General features: G+C 35.8%; 1 protein-coding gene across 1 annotated transcript in view; it reads left to right on the top strand.

Annotated features, from left to right (window-relative positions):
- The window catches only part of ATP11B (ATPase phospholipid transporting 11B (putative)), a 106,995-nt gene that overhangs the window by 44,071 nt on the left and 39,512 nt on the right, over nt 1–23,412 (top strand). The window contains exons 11-20 of the mRNA XM_052640502.1: nt 3,306–3,456; nt 4,281–4,478; nt 6,647–6,889; nt 7,484–7,659; nt 8,664–8,732; nt 10,146–10,219; nt 10,505–10,608; nt 12,816–12,997; nt 14,449–14,652; nt 19,651–19,804. Coding sequence (XP_052496462.1) covers nt 3,306–3,456; nt 4,281–4,478; nt 6,647–6,889; nt 7,484–7,659; nt 8,664–8,732; nt 10,146–10,219; nt 10,505–10,608; nt 12,816–12,997; nt 14,449–14,652; nt 19,651–19,804 — 1,555 coding nt within the window. The remainder of the gene's footprint in view (nt 1–3,305; nt 3,457–4,280; nt 4,479–6,646; nt 6,890–7,483; nt 7,660–8,663; nt 8,733–10,145; nt 10,220–10,504; nt 10,609–12,815; nt 12,998–14,448; nt 14,653–19,650; nt 19,805–23,412) is intronic.

Raw genomic sequence — 23,412 nt, 5'->3', positions numbered from 1 at the left:
TATTTGTAAAGTTTTCTCTCAATTCGGTGGGCTGCTTTTTTGTTTTATTGATAGTTTCCTTTACTGTGCAAAAGCTTTTTAGTTTGATATAGTCCCTTTTTGCTTTTGTGTCCCTTGCCTGCAAATACATATATATATATGTATATATTTTGAGGAGATGCAAACATATATATATATATGTATATGTATATATTTTGGCCATGCCATACAGCATGTGGAATATTAGTTCTCCAACCAGGGATCGAACCTGGGCTCACAACACTGAAAGCTCAGAGTCCTAACTACTGAGGACCACCAGGAAACCACCCTTCCAAATATTAAGATCAATGTCAAAGAGGAATGGATGCTTTCTAGCATTTCTGTATACATGTAGCATTTTGCACAATATTTGGCATATTGTACGTGCTAAAATAATGATTTTAAAATAAATATTGTTGAATAATAATGGAACCACTTGAGCAGACTAAACTTCCTGCAGAAAACAATTATAAAATCTGGGCAGAGTATTAATAAACAAGCATTGGAAGCATTGGAAAGTGATCAAAAACAGAAACTGGCAAGGAGTGTAGTCCTGAAAAATGACAGCAGCAGCAAGGGGGAGTGCAGCTTTTTACCTGAGGGCCCTTTTTACTTACTATGCTGTTGCACAGGCTGTGAGAGAGCCTGAGCTTTATCATGTGTAGATGTTAGAGGACAAAGTTCAAAGCTGAAGGAGCAGCTTTGGAAAATCATTTAAGGGAATGAACTCCAAAACAGGCACATAAATTCTATGCAAATCACTGGATAAAAAGAAGCAATTAAACCCAATCCGAGAATAAAGAGAAGAAATATTTAAAATGCAGGCTTTAAACAATAGAATAAAAAGCAATAGACAAAATTAGAGCCAAAAGTTGCTTCTTTGCAAATATTAAAATAGGTAAATCTATACCTAGATTGGACACGACTGAAGCAACTTAGCAGCAGCAGCGGCGGCATACCTAGATCGAGGGATCAAAGGGAAAAAGCAGTAGAAGAGAGAAAGCTTAAAAGATTTGCATTTCCTCATTTCAAGACAGTATAAAGCTACAGTAAGTTTTATATGATTTTAGCATGAAAAGATAATTCAGTAGGTTAAAATATAGAGAGTTGAGAAATAGTGATTTTCAACCAAATGAATTCAGTGAGGAAAAAGTCTTTTCAACAAATGATATAACAACAATTGGATATTCAAGTTGGAAAACAAATAATAAACTTCAACTCCTGCCTTAAACTGTACACCAAAAAATTTTTTAGGATGGATCATAGACCTAAACATAAATACTAAAACTATGAAACTTTTAGAAGAAAACTTAGGAAGATATCTTCACAACCTGGAGATAACTAAGTATTTTTTAGGACACAAATAGCATAAATAAAAGGAAAAATTGATAAACTGGACTTCCTCAAAGTTAAAAACTTCTCATCAGACTACATGATTAAGGAAATGAATAAATAAGCCACAAACTGGGAGAAGATATTCACAAGATCTATCTTACAAAGAACTTGTATTCAGAATATATAATGATATATTAAAAACTCCTATATATTTATAATAAAAACAGCCCAGTGAAAAAAGAGGTAAGATATGAACAGATATTTCACAAAGGAGAATATACATGTGGCCAACAGGCACATGAAAAAGTATATCATTAGTCATAAGAGATACAAAGAACTACAAAGAGATATCAAGACACATGTATTGAAGTGGTGAAAATGGAAACTGAAGGTTCCAAGTATTGGCAGATATGGAGCAGCTGGGGGTCTTCTAAGTAATCTGTGGGTCAAATAGGAAATTTCAAAGAAAAAATTGGTAAATACCTAGAAATTAATGAAAATACAACAATCACATTTTGTAGAATGTAGCTATAGCAGTGCTGAGAAGGAAATGTATAGTACTTGTATTACGATTCTCTAGAGAAACTAAGCCAGTAGTTTATACCTAAGTTACATATAAGGGAAGATTTATTATAGGAATTGGCTCATGCAGTTGTGGAGCCCATGAAGTCTCAGTCGGCCAAATGTAAGATAGAGACCCAGGAAACTTGGTGGTATAATTTAGCCCAAATCCAAAGTCCTAAGAACCAGCAGCTCTGATGTCCCAAATCAAGAAGAGATAGAATTTGTCCTTCCTTCACCTTTTTGTTGTTGTTGTTGTTCCATTTGAGCCCTCAATAAATTGGATGATGCCCGCCTATATTGGGGCTTCCCTGGTGGCTCAGACAGTAACGAGTCTGCCTGCAGTGCAGGAGACCCATGTTCAGTCACTAGGTCAGGAAGATACGCTGGAGAAGGGAATGGTTACCCACTCCAGTATTTTTGCCTGGAGAATTCCATGGACAGAGGAGCCTGGCAGACTACAGTCTATGGGCTTGCAAAAAGTCAGACATGACTGAGCGACTAACTGCCTATATTGGTGAGGGTGTATGTCTTTACTAAGTCAACTGAACCAACTATCTCTTCCAGAGACACCCTCACAAACACATCCAGAAACAATGTTTTACCAGCTCTCTGGTTAGCCTGGTCAAGTCAGCACATAAAATTAACTGTCAACAGCACTAAATGATGACATTGGAAAAGAAACACCGATGACAGAAGTTGAAACTTAAATAATGCCATTTGCAGTCATCACCCCCAAAGGAGTACCTAGGTGTATACCTAACAAAATCCATATAAAGTCGTGTGCTGAAAAGAACAGAATGTTGATGAAGGACTTTAGAGATAAAATATTAAGCTTGCCCAGTGAAAAGAAGAGGGATTTTAAAGTCAATTCATGACTTGTATGATTTTGGGAAATCTACAGAATGATTTTTGAGTTTTGGTCACCATCTTTAAAAAGGATGCAGTCTCTTCCTCACAGGTTTTTATAAACATTAGACAAGCTTGTTTTTTGTTTAACATAAGACAAGTTCTAGTGGATGTGACAGAAGTTCTATAAAATATCAATGCTATACAAATATTAGTTACCTTTGCGCATAAAGTAAGATAGGTCCTGAAAATGTAGAAAATCTTTTGTTAATTATTTACAGCAAAATAACTAGCCAAAACTGTCATTTACTATAAGCATTTTGAACAGTAGCTTAACTATAGTAAATATGGTTGTAATCGTATGTATCTTTTTTATTTCTAGTAAATAGATTTAATTGAATGGTCATAAATTGTGTCATTTAGATAGCTATCATAATATCTTATATATTTAATGTCTTATTTAATACCAATAATAATTTCCAAACAAATGAGTATAGTAACGTGTTAGTGATACATTTTATATTCTCTTTTTTTCATTTCAGGTCAATGAATACATTTTTGATAATTTATCTAATAATCCTTATTTCTGAAGCCATCATCAGTACTATCTTGAAATATACATGGCAAGCTGAAGAAAAATGGGATGAACCTTGGTATAACCAAAAAACAGAACATCAAAGAAATAGTAGTAAGGTATTTTATGGTGTTCTTGACTCTGTTATAAAGAAAATTTTATTGTTTGGAAATTTTATATCTTTTAACGCTTTGTAGTGACTTCTGATAGGAGTTATCACTGTCATCCCTTAAAAGTATTATTGTTGAAGGATATCAAAAGGATATTGCATGTGAAGAGTAGCCAACATGTTTGTACTGGTATGCTTTTTACATTTTAGGACATAAGCAATTACATTCCCTATGGCATAATTTGAATGGTTAAAGATCACAAAAATTTAGATTATCTGTATTGGCATTCCACTTCAGTACTAGATATTGAAATTTTTATTCTGTTTACTGTATATTATAGATTAAAGAGTAAATTAATTAATTTTCACTTCTATCAGAGTAATTCTCTGGGCTTCCCCAGTGGCTCAGTGGTTAAGAATCTCTGCCTGCGATGCAGGATATGTGGGTTCAGTCCCTGGGTCAGGAAGATCCCCTGACTGACAAGAATGGCAACCCATTCTTGTCTAGAAAATTACATGGACAGAGAAGCTTGGCGGGCTACAGTCCATGGTATTGCAGAGTCAGACCTGACTGAGCAGCTGGGCACAGGCTTGTGCACAGGCACAAAAAGTAACAAGTAATTTGGTTTTAATCTTTTTTTCTTTCTCTCTAAAATTCTAAAGAGCAATAAATGTGTTGAAAGGACAGTTCGATAAGTGAATTTCAATTCATGAGGCTATTCTGTTTCAGAATATAATTGATAGTCTATTTAAATGTGAAACTGATTATTTTCTTCAGTGATGATAAAGAAATTCTCATATTTTTTCTTACCCAAAATCATTTTTTTCCCACAGATTCTGAAATTTATTTCAGACTTCCTTGCTTTTTTGGTACTCTACAATTTCATCATTCCAATTTCATTATACGTGACAGTGGAACTGCAAAAATTTCTTGGATCATTTTTTATTGGCTGGGATCTTGATCTCTATCATGAAGAATCAGATGAGAAAGCTCAAGTCAATACTTCTGATCTGAATGAAGAACTTGGACAGGTAAAAATGATCCTTTTGTTTTTCTAATTTGTTATTTTTATCAAAACAGTAAATGTGCAAAGACTAATAAAACTAAATATTACAAAACTTATGCTAAAAAACAGCCCCACTTTCTTTGCTCCACACCTTGTTTCTTGTTTCCCATTTGAAATCTTAAGTTGTTCTTCATTATTTAGCACTGTATTTTTATATGGTATTCTTTTCTGGATTTTTAAACTTGAGACATTATTTACTATGAAATATAGAGATATAACCCTTACACTATTCCTTCTACACACATACCCAGGCATATACCCACTTTGCCTCTCCGTAGCTGCCCAATATTGTTAAATCACAACTTGGGATTTAATAAATATTCACTTACTGACATTATTAGAACTGTTTTGTTATAGTTTATTAACTCCTGGTTCTCTCTGTGTGCTGTGTAGTACTATAATTGCATTTTTCTTATGTATTTTGGTTTTGTTAGACTTAATTGTTCTGCTTTTCCATTCTCTTAATTTTCATTTACCACAAACAAATCTGACGAGTGTATTAACCATCTCTCACATATTCAAACACAGCAGGTAATCTAGGATTTCCTTTCTCTTTTTTATTCTGTTGCTCGTTTCTCTTTTGAAGCCTTTCATTTTCTGCTTCAATTTGGACTTCTTTCTGGGCCAGCTTCTCAGCTGTCACCCTGGACTTCCTTTTCCATCACCCTAGAACTTCCTTTGTCTCCCATCTGTTTTAAATTTCCTGCCCTCTGCTTCCCATGTCTTCCCACCTGTTGCTTATTCTCTTATTTTGGTGGACCACATCTTCTAATAACTTCTTCGAAAAGGATGCATAAGATGAATATATTTTGAGTTTCTGCATGTCTAAAAATACCTTTATTCCCTTCTTACACTTGATTAATAATTTAGCTGGGTAACACATCCCAGGTTGGGAATTACTTTTCCTCAAAATTTTCAAAAGCAATTCTCCATTTTTTTCTGGTTTCCAGTGTTGCTGTGAGAAATCCAATCCTACTCTGAGTCTCAATTTTTTCTATGTGATCTGTTGTTTTGTTTCTGGAAGTGTTAATGTTTTCAGTCTTCTCTGTACAATGAATCTGAAATTTGACGATGATACACCTTGGTGTCTTTTTTTTACTCCCTTTGGGCAAAGAACTCTGAAGTCCTCAATCTAGAAACATGTCCTTCACTTCTAGGAGTTTTCCTTATTTCTTTAATAACAAGTCTTTTTCTGTTTTGTGGAATTTTACTTCTGAAATAGATTAATTTGAGTGTCAGACCATTTATCCTAATTTCCTAATTGTCTTTGACTTTGAATTTTCATTTCTGTGTTTTTATAGTATGGTTTCTGGGAGAAGTCATGCACTTTTATCTTTCCACCCATCTTTTGGTTTATTTCTATTATAATATTTAAAATTTCTAATAGTATATCAGAACAGTGTGTGTGTTTGGCCATGCCCTGTGGTTTGCAGGATCTTAGTTCATCAGTTCTGCTGTAATGTGACATATCCATTCCTAAAAATCACTATGCTGTGCAAAATTGCTTACTAAAAACCACAGGGTTTATGGGAAAATGAGATTGGGGTATAATATAAACTTCGTCAGTAATACATTTAAAATGAAAAGAGAGGAACCTAATGACAACAGTACTTGCTAAATTATTAAATACAACAAATATGGTAAATACAATAAATAAGTACTAAAATAAATATGGCACTTTATCTTGAAAAAGACCTAAAGTATACTTGCAGAAGTGGCCATCAGAAGTATTGCAGCTGGTTTTTGTTTGTTTTTTGAATTTATTTATTTGGCTGATAGGTCTTGGTTTCAGCATGTGGGGGCATGCAAGATAAGATCTTTCAGTTGCAGCATGTGGAATATAGTTCCCTGACCAGGGAACTATTTCTGCTGTTTATTCAGCAAAAACTATCAGTCACCTCTATAGAGGAACGGGACCCTAAAGATGCCACAGACTTAGAAAAGTATATAGATTTTAAATGTTTTGTGTTACCCTGTTTCTGTGGCATCATTAATTATTTGTACTCTCAACATCAGTATATCAATGTTAATAGGTAAACAACATCAGGAGACAGAGGGCAGCTTTCTTTTTTTTTTTTTTTTGTCTAATATAAGACCCTGAACAGAAAAGTTTGTTTTCTTTTCTATCTCTAGGTGGAGTATGTGTTTACAGATAAAACTGGTACACTGACAGAAAACGAGATGCAATTTCGGGAATGTTCAATTAATGGTACAAAATACCAAGAAATCAATGGTAGACTTGTATCTGAAGGACCAACACCAGACTCTTCAGAAGGAAACTTAACTTATCTTACTAGTTTATCCCATCTTAACAATTTATCCCATCTTGCAACCAGTTCTTCCTTTAGAACCAGTCCTGAAAATGGAACTGAACTAGTAAGCAATTTTTAAGTTAATAAATAGGAATTTCATTTTAAATAGTAATTCTTTGTAGTTGGTGGGTTGTAGGAGAAAATGTTTTAAGTGTTAGTGGGGCAAGAAATATACATTTGAAATGTTTATACTTTGGTTCAGCATTGAGAATTTATAGTCATAAGCCAGCTTAAATTGTCACTTATTATGTGTCTACTTTAGTTCTCTAGGTGTTTAAATGAGACTAAGTTAAGGAACAGCTTTCTGCCTTGAAGTAAATAAGACTGTTAAGGAACAGAGCTTAAATTTATTTAATACCTTTTCCATCTCAGTTCTGCCACAAAGTAGTTTTCATCTTTACTTGTAATTTGGTTATGTCTACTAAAAAGATAGTCCGACGTTGAAGGGTCATAAGCTAACATGACGTCTTAACTCTTTGGAGTCAGAAGCAGCCAGCTAGGTATTACTTATGCAATTCAAGATTACAGCACTCTAGTTCTACATCTTATTTTATCAAATTACAAACTGTATTAGCATTTTTTAGAATTTTGTTTCTGGTTTCCTACATGTTATTTGGTATTGGTACTTTTATTGTGAATATTAATTATGTTTCTACAGATTAAAGAACATGATCTCTTCTTTAAAGCAGTCAGTCTCTGTCACACTGTGCAGATTAGCAGTGTTCAGACTGATAGCATTGGTGATGGTCCCTGGCAGTCCAGTTTTGCACCCGCCCAGTTGGAGTACTATGCATCTTCACCAGATGAAAAGGCTCTTGTGGAAGCTGCTGCAAGGTAGTTTAAGTATAATTTTCAAATCTTCAGAAAAATACCTTTTAAATAAAAGTGTGAAAATACAAGAAAATACTTTTAAATTCTCAGGCAAAAAAGCACATAAAAATATTTTACATAAGAATGTGAAATGTCATTAATTTTGTTGTCAAGCTTGCATTAAGTCATATTTTGAAGAGATCTCTTTAAAGTCTACTGTATTCTGCATGTGTGTGCAGTCCTGTCTGACTTTGTGACCCTACAGACTGTAGCCTGCCAGATTCCTCTGTCTGTGGGATTTCCCAGGAAAGAATACTGGAGTAGTTTGACATTTCCTCCTCCAAGGGATCTTCCCAACCCGGGGACCGAACCTGCATCTCCTGCATTGGCAGGCAGATTCTTTACCTGCTGAACCATCCCCATCCCCATCCCCATACCCATACCCAAAGTTAACAACAAGCCAAAGTAACTTTGTTACATAAATTTTAACACATTTATTATAGGCTAGCAGTGTTATCTGGAGAAGGCAATGGCAACCCACTCCAGTACTCTTGCCTGGAAAATCCCATGGACGGAGGAGCCTGGTAGGCTGCCATCTATGGGGTCACACAGAGTCGGACATGACTGAAGCGACTTAGCAGCAGCAGCAGCAGTATTATCAAATAATGGCACTTCTCCTGGTCCTTCAATTCCTTCAGTCTTCTGATGGCAGATTTTACTGTGACAGCAGAAGTAGTGTTGTAGTAGGTCCAGGCACCACTAGCTACTGTCTGATTGCTATGAAGTATGTTGTGAGAAATACTTGTGTGTGTATTGTTTTGTACCTACTCTAATCCTTTAAGTTCTTAAAAATAATGCTATATATACTCAAAGGAAATACTTCAAAATATATCTTAAACTTATATTTTAAATGTTTTTACTCAAGTTATATTGTAAAATAAGAAATGTTGTTCAGTCACCCAGTCGTGTCCAACTCTTTGCAACCTCATGGACTGCATCTTATATTTCTTTCTTCTTTTATTTCCTAGATTTGGCATCGTGTTTGTCGGTAATTCTGGAGAAATTATGGAAGTTAAAACTCTTGGAAAACTGGAACGGTAATTTTTTTCTATATGTAATTTTCTATGTATTAAATACTATAGAACAGGAATCGGTAAAATGACCCAGAAGCGAGATCTGGCCTACAGCTTGTTTTTGTATAGCTTGCAGACTAAATTGCATTTTTAAAGTGTTTTCAGAAACAAAAATGCAACAGAGATCATATATGATGTTCAAAGCCTAAAGTATTTACTATCTGGCACCTTAAAAGTTTACCAAGGCCTGCTCTAGAATGATGTCAGTATTACATTGTATCTCATCACAATAATAATATAATGATCTGAATCTTTCATCTATACTTTAGCCTAATGGTTCTTGAATTTACTTATGTGTTTATTTTTACATGTAAAGGTAATGAGTTTTATGTTTCTACTCACCAAACAAAAATTTCTTTATCTTTCCAATGATTTTTATCTTTCAAACATTAAGGAACTGTTGTATCATTTCCAGTACTTCTACTGTTAGATAAATTCGTCCATTCTTATCATATTCATATATCTTTTGTGGTTTTTATCAGTTCTGATCACATCTCAGCTCCAGCCCTGCTCATCCAAACTATGCTTTTCTGAACTAAATAGTGTCCAGTCTTTGACGACTTTTATCTGGGACCCTGTTTAGTTCATTTTATCAACTTCCACACTTGACCCATCACACACCAAATCTTCTACAGCTCCCTAGAGAGATCTTTCCCCCATAGCTGTGCACATGCGCCCTGTCCTGGGTTTAGAATCACTGCTATAATGAGCCTCTGTTACTAATGTGAAGGCTTATATTTCTCAGATGTGTTTGGGCAGAAAAAAGGGTTTAGAATCAGTCACCCTTTTTAGTGAGGAAACATGAAGCTGGGCAGATCTGGATTCCAATCCTTGCTCTGCCACTCATATGCTTATTTGGCTTAGGCAAATGAATATGCCTTTCTGAGTTTAATAGTCTTCATCTGTAAAGTGAGATAAGACCTACATCCTTTGGTTTTCATGGGTGTTAAATGATAGAAGGTATGTAAAGTATGTGGCATTCGGTTAAGTATTAGACTGACCAAAATGGTCATTCAGGTTTTCCCATGAGATCTTTTTCACCACTCAATGGATGTGAGTTTGAGTGAACTCCGGGAGATGGTGATGGACAGGGAGGCCTGGTGTGCTGCGATTCATGGGGTCGCAAAGAGTCAGACACAACTGAGCAACTGAACTGAACTGAATGAACTTTTTGTCCAACCCAATACTTAATAAATGTCTGTTCCTTCTTTTTCTATCTTGTATTGTTGACTCATGATCCATCTTGAAAAATATAGTTGAGATTAATTTCTTGTTTTGAATTAATCATTTTATCTCTTATGGGGGTTCTTTCCAAATAGTCACTTAATATTATTCAAAAAAGTAAAGATTTTGTCTTTCTTATTTTTTTTCCCTTAGATACAAGCTGCTTCATATTTTGGAATTTGATCCAGATCGTAGAAGAATGAGTGTAATTGTTCAAGCACCTTCAGGTAACAAATCTAAACTTTTATGAATTTGTACCTGGTGGTTCAGAGGTTAAAGCGTCTGCCTGCAATGCAGGAGACCTAAGTTCGATCATGGGTCGGGAAGATACCCTGGAGAAGGAAATGGCAACCCACTCCAGTATTCTTGCCTGGAGAATCCCATGGACGGAGGAGCCTGGTGGGCTACAGTCCACGGGGTTGCCAAGAGTCAGACATGACTGAGCGACTTCACTTTCACTTATTTAATATTATATCTAATACAATTTTTTAAATGTTCATTTTTCTTTTTAGGCGAGAAGCTTTTATTTGTTAAAGGCGCTGAATCATCAATTCTCCCTGAATGTATAGGTGGAGAAATAGAAAAAACCAGAATTCATGTAGATGAATTTGCTTTGGTAAGTGAAAATTTCTCTGATTTTAAAAACCATTAAAAATAAATATGAAAGATGTTTGCATTAGTATTTTATCAAAATTTACAGTAATTCTGTAGTTCTGTTACATTTTATGTTGGTTCCTCTTTCTTTGGTTAAATACTGACCTTTTAACCTGCAAACATATATCTTCTGTTTGAACCTATTACAGCCAGAGTACTTATGGCTTTAAGGACCCCTCAAATTGCTGTATTATAAAAGGAGGGATTTCCCTGGTGGTCCAGTGGTTAAGACTCTTGCTTCCACTGCAGGGGGCACAGATTTTTATTCCTGGTCAGGGAATTAAGATTCCACATGGCACAGCCAAAAAAAGGAGGGGGTTATACAAAAAATCTCAAGAATGTGTAGAACCTGGAGCCCTCATACATGCTGTGGAAATATAAATGATATAGCCAACTTTGAAAATAGTTTTACAATTCCTCGTGCAACACAGAATAATACAGAGTTACTATATGAGTCAAGGTATACATCCATAGAATTGAAAATACACATCTAACAAAAACTTGGACACAAATGTTTGTAGCAGCTTTATTCCTAATAGGTAAAAAAAGGAAAAACCCAAATGTCTGTCAGTTGATGAATGGATTAAACAATGTCCTATCTGTATAATGGAATGTTAATTGGCCATTAAAAGAAATGATATTCCTTGTTAAGTGAAAGAAGCGAGTCACAAAAGGCCACATATTCTGTTTATATGAAATATCCAGAATAAGCCAATTCATAGAGCCAGAAATCAGATTAGTAGTTGCCAGGAGCTGGAGGAAGGGGCAAAAGGGAAGTGTCTGCTAATGAGTATGGAATTCCTTTTGAAGGTGATGAAAATGTTCTGGAATCACGTAGTCATAATAATTGCATGACTTCATGAGTACACTAAGGACCACCTAATTGTACTCTTTAAAGTGAATTATGGTATGTGACTTGTGTCCCTCTTAATAAAAGAATGTAGGAGAATCTTACAAAACTAAAGTGCCACAGTTCATGTGAAGAGGAAGCTTACTAAGCAGTTCTGTCTCAGTCTTAGAGCTTCATGATCTCTCATTCCTGCATTTCTGTAAATGTTTGCTCCATACTTATCTCTATACATCTGCCTTTTTACAGTTTCTCTTCTCCCGTCACTTATTTTCGAATTGTTTATGGTCTAGTTCATCTACCACACTGTAACATCTGTAAGAACAAAGATATTCTACTTTTCTCTCATTTTAATATCTAGAACAATGCTTTCACTAAGCTAGGACTCAGTAAATACTTGTGGAATGAATTGCTTTCGTTTATTTATAACTCTCATAGTCTCTTGACTTACTTAAGAGAAACGGGTGTCTATAAATATAGGTCATATGTAAATCAAGGAAAGCCAATATTTAGAATACTAAGTAGTGTCATATAGTATTTTAAAACCTTTCCTTTCTGAGTCCTTTTATTAGAATCTTTATTTTGGGTTTTTGAGGGGAAAATGTAAGAAAAAGAACTTTTATAAGCTTTCAGAGTTAGATACCAACTTTCAGATATTAACACCATAAGAAAAATTGACCCTTGGTACAATCAGATAATCAAACATGTATTCCTAAGTTTTGTGTAATTCCAAATCACCAGTGAAGATACAATGATACAATTAAAAATCATTCATTCTGTGGCTCTAAAAAAGTATTGGTTGGTTGATAATGACCACCTTACAGTCTTCTTTATTTGAATTGTGAATTTGTCATACCATGAAGCCTCAGGAAATTATAGTCCCCTTTGCTTAAAAAAAAGTTAAGTAGATAAAAGTAAATTTGTAGTGGTTAAAACAAGAGAGTAGAACCTAGTGCTGCCTCTTTTGATTGGCCTGAAAGTAGCTTTGTAGAACTTTTTTACTCTCCTGGTAAAAACAGTTTATTACAGATAGATCATGTTTATGATCATGTCTAGGCTCTGTAATGTTCTACAGTTCAGTGACCTTAATTATTATGAGCAACTTTTTAAGAACCCATCAGAAATTGAAAGAGCTATGATAATATGTATCCCACAATTCAGGTGACTATGGTTTTGTAACAGTTTCCTATCACTAGATGGTGATAATTTTTAAATTATTGATAGTTGATTTTTGGTAATGGTAGCCTCAGTTTATTTCACTAACTTTTTGATTCCCCATTAGTTATTTTCATTGAATTTTGTTTTTAATTTTTCTCTTTTAGAAAGGGCTAAGAACTCTTTGTATGGCCTATAGGCAGTTTACATCTAAAGAGTATGAGGAAATAAATAGACGTTTATTTGAAGCCAGGACTGCCTTGCAGCAACGGGAAGAGAAATTGGCAGGTGTCTTCCAGTTCATAGAGAAAGACCTGATATTACTGGGAGCTACAGCAGTAGAAGACAAGTAAGTATCAGATAAATAGTCAGTGTCATTTTTCTCATAAGAATTTTTCTAACCAAATATTTCTAATATATGAAAAACTCCATTTTTAACATTTTATAATGACAATATATTTAAAATAAAAAGTTAAAGCATTAATTTTTCCCAGTCTTTACATATAATTTTTGTCCTAGTCAGCTATCTGAAATACTTGATAGAATCCAGCTATGTATAGTTTTGAGTTTTTAGACAACTACTCGGTGTGCCATTCAAAGATTTTAAGCTCTTGCTTAATTCTCCAGCCTCACCTCCTACCATTGCCACCTTCTGCTTTACATTTCAGCAGTACCAAACTGTCTTGTCTTCTGAACAACAGTGAAGACTGTTTTAACTAAAACTGTTCTGTTTTTGCCTTTTTTCCTTTGCAAAGCTGTGCCTTCTGCCTGGATCATTTCTCCATCTATGAATACCCATTCATAAATTATAGTTCATATATTACCCGCACTCTAGGAAGATCTTTCCTGACTCCTAATAGTATTTAAAATTCTCTTCTTTGGGAAGCCTTCATGTTTTGTAGGTAGTTTCTGCTGTTGTCCTGTGACAGTATATTATAGTTACTTGTTTGAAGACTCCACTCTGTTAGCCTGTGAATTCCATGCTGTCTGTTTATTCGTTGCCTTTGTTCCCTAGTCTCTCTCTCCATGTATGTTTCAGTTTCTTGAATTATTGAATTCTACGAATTAAGTCTATTGTTACTTTTTTTTCTATGACCTAAATCTAAGGTGTTTGCATTTTTTGAAGATCTAGTGTTTCATTTACTTTTCAGTGAGATTCTCTGAGGTTATGTAGACATTTATTGTCTGCAGTCTGATTTTTGAACTACTGATTTAAGAGATTTTCTTATCAAAAAAGAAAATCTCCTAATTTGAAATTTAAGACTTTTAAGAAATAAATTTGTGAAGACTATATAATTAGTTGGTTCTATAAAAATCAACTTCAAAGTACAGTCTTAAAATACAAAGTTGTAGATATTATATTTAAGTTTACATAGTGCTCCAGCGTATTATTAGTACCCTGTGAGCTTCAAAAAACCAAATATGTTTACAGTAGAATTATCTGTCACCAAAATGAAGAGGAAGGAAACTTAACAATTGTGAGAATGCATACATGTTCTCATCAAGGCAGTATTGACCCAGGCGATTAGTAACTGTCACCTTGAATGCCCCGCAACTCTGGAATGCCCGTTGTGATAAATGTGTCAGCACACAGTTGTAGATTTTGTATTAGCCAGGTGATCACTGATCTGGGTTATTCTTGTTTTTTCCCTAGTGGGAAAAAAAGTCAGTTGTATTACTATACTGTAGCATTCCTAGGTTAAGGAGTTCAGAATTAACCCTACTTGTACTATGTGGTTTACACTTAAAATTCGGTCAAAAAAGTATTCTCTACTACTAATTTCTTTCTTTTGTTTTCAGACTACAAGATAAAGTTCGAGAAACAATTGAAGCATTGAGAATGGCTGGTATCAAAGTATGGGTACTTACTGGGGATAAACATGAAACGGCGGTTAGTGTGAGTTTGTCATGTGGACATTTTCACAGAACCATGAACATCCTTGAACTTTTAAACCAGAAATCAGACAGTGAATGTGCTGAAAAATTGGGGCAGCTTGCCAGAAGGTAAGAATATAGTTACCTGCATCATGGAGTTCAGGGGTCAGGAAGCTATTGCCCAATGGACCCAAATATGGCTCACTGCCCTTTTTTTACAGCCCATGCACTCAAAATAACTTCTACATTTTTTAATGGATGGAAAAGAAGTCAAGAGTAATATTTCATGGTGTGAAAATTACATGAAATTAAAAATTTAGTGTACATAAATTTTATTGGAACAGAGCCACATTGGTTCATTTACACATCAGCAAAGGCTTTTGTGCTATAACAGCACAATTGAGTAATTGCGATAGAGCACTTTTATCGGTTCTCATTGCTGCTTGATACACTGCAAATCACAGTGACAGTTATAGCTCATTGTTTTCTGTGCCGCACTGCTGTATGGCATTTTGGTATATTTTTGTTGTCAGTATTTAACTATCATGTCCAACATAAAAAGAAAAATGGACTTTTAATATCATACTCTTAAAGTACAGTAGAGTGTTGATTATTTTATTATCAAGTTAGATGGCAAAGCATTGTGTTTATTATTCAGTGACAATATGCTTTAATATACTGCCTGTTTCAGATATAATCAAATATGAAATAAAAATCTCATTACCGATGGTTCTTTTGTAATAAAATGTAAAATCTCATTAGAGATCAGCATTAACAGATGGACATGTGCCAGCTGACTTTGATAGAGAACATGAACTTTGAATCCCAATTAAAATGTTCTTCCCCTACCAAGAAAAAGATTCTTATTCTATTATTTTTAAAATTATATTTAATGATGATTATTAGATTTTTTTTACTTAAAATTTTTTGTGAAAATTTGTGTCTTCTTTTGTAATGTAAAAACCTATATAATATCTTCAATTTAGTCTCATGGCCTGCAAAGCTTAAAATTGAAATATTTACTTCTGGTGCTGTATAGAAAACATTTACCAACCAGACTGGGAAATGCACCTGCATTTTACTGTTCAAAGATACTTTCATACGTATATATGCTCTTAATTTGATCTGTTTCTCTCTAAATCTGCTTCTTTAGGTAGATCAACTTTTTTTAGCAGCCCTCATTTAACACAAGTTCTTTAAATTTTATTTATCTATGGCCATGCTGTGTGTCTTTATTGCTGTGCAGGCTTTTCTCCAGCAGTGAGCAGGCTTCTCATTGCAGTGGCTTCGTTGCTTCCAAGCATGGGCTCAAGGGCGTGTGAGCTTCAGTAGTTGTGGCTCCTGGACTTCAGAGCACAGGCTCAGTAGTTGTGGTGCACAGGCTTAGTTGCCCTGCAGCCTGTGGAATCTTCCCAGATCATTGATTGAATCCCCCGTGTCTCCTCCGTTGGCAGGCAAATTCTTCACCACTAAGCCACCATGGGAGCCCCAGTTGGTTTTTGGTTTTTTTTTTCTCTTTTTTACCTTAAATAGGAGTGCTTCAGTGTAAGCATGAGGGTTGCTTATATGTAGGTATCTGAGATGTCCTACTGGTATCTGTCTTTGCAGTCTTGTGATGTTAATGCAGAAAAACAAATATGAAAAGACAGTGCCACAGTTGTCACTGTACATTCAGTGCTTTATTTGTTTGTTATGCAGGGATTGATGTGATACTAAATTTTGGATTTTATCACAGAAAAGCTTATTTAAGGAATGTTTTGAAGAGACAGTACAACTTTCAGAAAGGTCTTTGCTTGAGCTCAAAAAGGTGATTGATCTAGGTTAATGACACTGGTTTTGATGCAATGCCAACACTGTTGTGGCTACTTAAACATTTAAGGGCATAATGTCCAGAACTCCCTAAATATACAAACTAATTGTTCAGAATCATTTACTTCTTAAATATTACTCCTGATTATAAAAGTAATAAATACTCACTTTAAAAGCACTGAAAATAAGATATGATGATTAGTAATATAATGCAGCCATCTGAAGATAATTGTTATTTGTATTTTCAAATATTTTAAAGCCTTCTATATATGTGCTTTTGGTGAGTCTGTTAAGATCATGGCTATTGTTCATTTCCCTTTTTGTACAAAAGCTGTATTATAAAGTGAATATTATACCTTAAAATTAATTTTAGGCTTGCTATGTGAAATGTATGTTTCAGAGATACTGTCTTCTTAGTGGAATATATTTTCTTCCTTTTTTTTTTCTTTTGCTGAGCCACAAAGCTTGTGGGATATTAGTTCCCCAACCAGAGATTGAACCCAGATCTCTGCAGTGAGAGCAGAGTCCTAACCACTGGACCACCAGGGAATTCCTGAAATATGTTTTCTGAGTTAACCATATAAGTCAATAGGATTTTGATTTACAGACTTTCAGGAGGTATCTGTTCTAAAAATCTTAGCTATAGCAAAAGAATTCCATACCTTTGAAAGCTTTAGTGTATGTATCTAATCCTTCAAAAACACATTGTCTCCTATGTAGGCATTTGGGACAGTCATATAAGGTGTGTTGTTTATTCCCAGAATACTTACAATGTGTCAGAAAAAAGAAGTAAATATATTGTCACAACCGTCACAACTGAATTGTAACAGAGGCAAGAACAGAGAGCTGTCTGTGGACCGAAGAGGGAAACTTAGCCCAAGATTATCCTAGAAACAGCTCTCTACATTAGAACATTGTACATTGAAACTCATGACTGTGTTGTCTCCTGTTTTGAGATGTGAAACTCATGACTGTGTTGTCTCCTGTTTTGAGATGTAAACTTGTCAGAAAATAACACCAAGAAGCAAAGTGGCCCATGTATGCAAATTCCCAGAGCTGAGAGGCTCATTCAGGCAATTGATAGTAGCTAAGTATGGCCAGGGAATGGAGTAGATGGGAGAGGATGTGGGAAATACTGAAACACAAGGCTACAGAAGTAAGCAGATGCTACCTTACTATATGCCAGAACTATGAGGTGCTTTTCCATATTGCATAAATGTTACACCCTGGATTGTGTATGCTGATTTATGAACTCTGTCTAGAGAAAAACCTAACTTAGTGTGCCTTGGGAATGTTCCCAAGGAAAATTGATCTGATCTGTCCTACTCTTGGCTGCTGCTGCTTCTGAGACCATGTGCCCAGGCAGTGCTTACACTGAATGCCTGTAGATAGCAGGGGTTGCTAAGTAAGTTCAGCCAACAGAGAGGAAAAATAGTCAGTTTAGATGCTGATTTCGGGTATTGGAGAATTGATAAAGGAAGTATACATTTTTAAAAATTTATATTGTAAATGTTAATTGCTTTCTACTTACTATACAGTGCAACACTATAGTTACTAGGCGTACTGTGAAGACATTTTAACTTACAGAAAAGATTTAAGTATTAGGAGACTGAAAATCATCATTATGTTTAGTTTTCATAACTTGTTGCTCCTTTAATAGTCTTCTCACTTATCATTTAAAAATTGAGGGAATAGCCGCTATGGAAAATGGTATGGAAAAACTTTAAATAGAACTACTGTGTAATCCAGCAATTCCATTCTTGGGTATTTATACAAAGGAAATGAAGTCACTGTCTCACAGAGATCCACACTCTTGTGTTCACTGCAACGTTATTCACCATAGCCAAGAATGGCAACAACCTAAATATTCATTAATGTGTGTATGGACAGTGAAAATATGATGTTCCTTCCACACATGAAGGAATATTATTCACCCATGGAAAAGAAGGAACTCTTGCTTTTTGTGATAACATGGATAGATCTTGACAACAATGTGCTGAGTAAAGTAAGTCAGACAGAGAAACAAATACTTATATGTGAAATCTAAAAAAAACAATGATAGAATGGTGATTGCCAGGAGCTGGGCTGTGGGGGAGAAGGGAAGGTGATAGTCTGGGGTACAAACTTCCAGCTTATATGTAAGATCAATAAGTTCTGGGGATCTAATGTACAGTATGGTGGCTGTAATTAACAGTACTATATTATATATTTGAAAATTGTAAAGAGAATAGCTCTCAAATCTTATCACCACAGACAAAAAAAGAAAGGATGGAGGTGTTAAATAACCTTATTGTAGTAATCATTTTTGCAGTATATATGTGTATCAGATCATGTTGTATACCTTAAACTTACATATATGTCAATAATATCTCAATAAAGCTGAGAAAAAAAATAAAATGAAAATGGATGTTTCTCAGTAGCAGTCCTGCTATACTGTGAACCCAGTGGTGAACTGTAGTATTTCCCTTTCGCTGAATTGAACACAATGCTACTCTTGAGTGCTGGCCTTCAACTGCATAAGAAGCTTGCTCCAGAATGTAAATCTATACGCTGGGTCTTTCACTGAGAAATTATTACCAAAGGGGGAGTGGGGTGAAGCAGCTGAACAAAATAGTGTGCTTAATAATATACTTTATTTACATACTGACACAATAACATACTTATGATAACATACTTATTTTCTCTTTCTTGTCACAAATAGTTCTCTCAACTGCCAATAATTAAGACCATGTTTTGAAATAGTCCTCAGTATAATGTATGCCCACAAGAGAGATGTTATCCATGTTCCACCATTGTAATACCTGGCATTACAGTCCATTGTAGGGTTAAATATCAAGAGACAATTGATGGTTTCTTCATTCCTTGCCTTGCTACTTAAATATACAGTGAATCTAGCTTGTAAATTTTCCTGAACATTCTTGATTTCATTTAATTTTTTAAAATTAGAACTTGCTAAATATATAACTAGCTATATTTTTATTTTTCTAAGATTTTTTTATACAGTTTGGGAGACTATCCTCAAATTATGTGTCACAATTCACATTTTAGAAAATACAGTTTCTGTGTGTGTGTGTATATATATCAATTCATTGTAAAATTGAATATCATCTATTTTACTCTTCATATCAGTCACTCGCAGTTCTACTTAATCTTGACTTTCAAATAGTAGAACTCTATTCCCTGACATGTCAGTTTTGTAACTGAAGTCTATGGGTGAATGATCCATTTTTCAGTAAGAATCTTTTATTTACTAAATGAATGTAAATACGATGGCTTTATGCATGTCTTATAGAGGATATCATCATTTTCTTTTTTTAGGATTAGAGAGGATCATGTGATTCAGCATGGTCTGGTGGTAGACGGGACCAGTCTGTCTCTTGCACTCAGGGAGCATGAAAAGCTATTTATGGACGTTTGTAGAAATTGTTCAGCTGTAATGTGCTGTCGTATGGCACCGCTACAGAAAGCAAAGGTATGTTTATTTCATAACAAGTCCCATAGAGATACTTTGATTTAAAAGTATTCTTTAACGTTATGCCTCACATAGTTCCATTTGGTGATATACAGTATATGACTCTTAACCAGGAGTCAGTCACTTCTCATAATATGAATTTTAACCATATACATTAGGCCTTTGGAAATTTCACAGTAAATATTTAAGTTTCAGTTATTCATAATAACATAAAAATAGATCATTGTAACCTAGAAATGATGATGTGATAGAGAGCAGTTTGTGATATTCCTAGAGTCTCACAAGTTCTTTACTTAACTGGTGAAGGAGCCTATAAGACTTCAGTTCATCTGCACCTCGAGGTCATTCTGTTGATCTTTGCTTATTCTTGGATTCTCATGAATTGATAATTCTCTTTGTTAAAAATGAATGTTAAGTGCTAAATAGAACTTTAATAAGGAGTTAAAAAGCCAGCTAATTGTGATATGACGCTGTAGTTCAGTTCAGTCGCTCAGTTGCCGACTCTTGGTGACCCCATGAATCACAGCATGCCATGTCTCCCTGTCCCATCACCAACTCCCGGAGTTCACCCAAACTCATGTGCATCGAGTCGGTGATGCCATCCAGCCATCTCATCTCCTGTCGTCTCCTTATCCTCCTGCCTGCAATCGCTCCCAGCATCAGGGTCTTTTCCAATGAGTCAACTCTTCGCATGAGGTGGCCAAAGTATTGGAGTTTCAGCCTTAGCATCAGTCCTTCCAGTGAACACCCAGCACTGGTCTCCTTTGGAATGGACTGGTTAGATCTCCTTGCAGTCCAAGGGATACTCAAGAGTCTTCTCCAACACCACAGTTCAAAAGCATCAGTTCTTTGGTGCTCAGCTTTCTTCACAGTCCAACTCTCACATCCATACATGACCACTGGAAAAACCATGGCCTTGACTAGGTGGACCTTTGTTGGCTTAGTAAGGTCTCTGCTTTTTAATATGCTATCTAGGTTGGTCATAATTTTGCCATGATGTGATGGGACCAGATGCCATGATCTTCGTTTTCTGAATGTTGAGCTTTAAGCCAACTTTTTCACTTTTCTCTTTCACTTTAATCAAGAGGCTTTTTGTTTAGTTCCTCTTCACTTTCTGCCGTAAGAGTGGTATCATCTGCATATCTGAGATTGATATTTCTCCCGGCAATCTTGATTCCAGCTTGTGCTTCTTCCAGCCCAGCATTTCTCATGATGTACTCTACATATAAATTAAACAAGCAGGGTGACAATATACAGCCTTGACGTACTCCTTTTCCTATTGGGAACCAGGCTGTTGTTCCATGTCCAGTTCTAACTGTTACTTCCTGACCTGCATACAAATTTCTCAAGAGGCAGGTCAGGTGGTCTGGTATTCCCATCTGTTTCAGAATTTTCCACAGTTTATTGTGATCCACACATTCAAAGGCTTTGGCATAGTCAATAAAGCAGAAATAGATGTTTTTCTGGAACTCCCTTGTTTTTTCGATCATCCAACAGATGCTGGCAATTTGATCTCTGGTTCCTCTGCCTTTTCTAAATCCAGCTTGCACCTCTGGAAGTTCATGGTTCATGTATTGCTGAAGCCTGGCTTGGAGAATTTTGGGCATTACTTTACTAGCATGTGACATGAGTGCAATTGTGCAGTAGTTTGAACATTCTTTGGCATTGCCTTTCTTTGGGATTGGAATGAAAACTGACCTTTTCCAGTCCTGTGGCCACTGCTGAGTTTTCCAAATTTGCTGGCCTATTGAGTGCAGCACTTTCACAGTATCATCTTTCAAGATTTGAAATAGCTCAACTGGAATTCCATCACCTCTACTAGCTTTGTTCGTAGTGATGCTTTTTGAGGCCCACTTGACTTCACATTCGAGGATGTCTGGCTCTAGGTGAGTAATCACACCATCGTGATTATCTGGGTCGTGAAGATCTTTTTCGTAGAGTTCTTCTGTGTATTCTTGCCATCTCTTCTTAATATCTTCTGCCTCTGTTAGGTCCATACCATTTCTGTCCTTTATTGAGCCCATCTTTGCATGAAATGGTCCCTTGGTATCTCTAATTTTCTTGAAGAGATGTCTAGTCTTTCCCATTCTATTGTTTTCCTCTATTTCTTTGCATTGATCGCTGAGGAAGGAAGGCTTTCTTATCTCTCCTTGCTATTCTATGGAACTCTGCATCCAAATGGGAATATCTTTCCTATTCTTCTTTGCTTTTCACTTCTCTTCTTTTCACAGCTATTTGTAAGTCCTCAGACAGCCATTTCCTGTTTTGCATTTCTTTTCCATGGGGATGGTCATGATCCCTGTCTCCTGTACAATGTCACGAACCTCATTCCATAGTTCATCAGGCACTCTATCAGATCTAGGCCCTTAAATCTACTTCTCACTTCCACCGTATAATCATACGGGATTTGATTTAGGTCATACCTGAATGGTCTAGTGGTTTTCCCTACTTTCTTCAGTTTAAGTCTGTTATTTGGCAAAAGGAGTTCATGATGTGAGCCACAGTCAGCTCCCGTTTTTGTTTTTGCTAACTGTATAGAGATTCTCCATCTTTGGCTGCAAAGAATATAATCAATTTGATTTTGGTGTTGACCATCTGGTGATGTCCATGTGTAGAGTCTTCTCTTGTGTTGTTGGAAGAGAGTGTTTGCTATGACCAATACGTTCTCTTGGCAAAACTCTATTAGCCTTTGCCCTGCTTCATTCCGTACTCCAAGGCCAAATTTGCCTGTTACTCCAGGTGTTTCTTGACTTCCTACTTTTGCATTCCAGTCCCCTATGATGAAAAGGGCATCTTTTTTGGGTGTTAGTTCTAAAAGGTCTTGTAACTCTTCATAGACCCTTTCAACTTCAGCTACTTCAGCATTACTGGTTGGTGCATAGGCTTGGATCACCATGATACTGAATGGTTTGCCTTGAAAACAAACAGAGATCATTCTGTCATTTTTGAGACTGTATCCAGGTACTGCATTTCGGACTCTTGTTGACCATGATGGCTACTCTATTTCTTCTAAGGGATTCCTGCCCGCAGTAGTAGATACACTGGTCATCTGAGTTAAAGTCACCCATTCCAGTCCATTTTAGTTCGCTGATTCCTAGAATGTCGACGTTCACTCTTGCCGTCTCCTGTTTGACCACTTCCAATTTGCCTTGATTCATGGACCTAAACATTCCAGGTTCCTATGCAATATTGCTCTTTACAGCATCGGACCTTGATTCTGTCACCAGTCACATCCACAACTGGGCATTGCTTTTGCTTTGGCTCAATCCCTTCATTCTTTCTGAAGTTATTTCTCCACTGATCTTCTGTAGCATATTGAGCAGCTACCGACCTGGGGAGTTCCTCTTTCAGTATCCTATCATTTTGCCTTTTCTTACTATTCATAGGGTTCTCAAGGCAAGAATACTGAAGTGGTTTGCCATTCCCTTCTCCAATGGACCACATTCTGTCAGAGCTCTCCACTATGAGCCGTCCGTCTTGGGTGGCCCTACACAGCATGGCTTAGTTTCATTGAGTTAGACAATGCTGTGGTCTGTGTGATCAGATTGACTAGTTTTCTGTGATTTTGGTTTCAGTGTGTCTGCCCTCTGATGCTCTCTCTTAACACC

The sequence above is a fragment of the Budorcas taxicolor genome, chromosome 1 (genome assembly GCF_023091745.1).
Source record: "Budorcas taxicolor isolate Tak-1 chromosome 1, Takin1.1, whole genome shotgun sequence".
Taxonomy (NCBI): domain Eukaryota; kingdom Metazoa; phylum Chordata; class Mammalia; order Artiodactyla; family Bovidae; genus Budorcas; species Budorcas taxicolor.
This window is presented reverse-complemented; position numbering and strand designations above follow the sequence as displayed.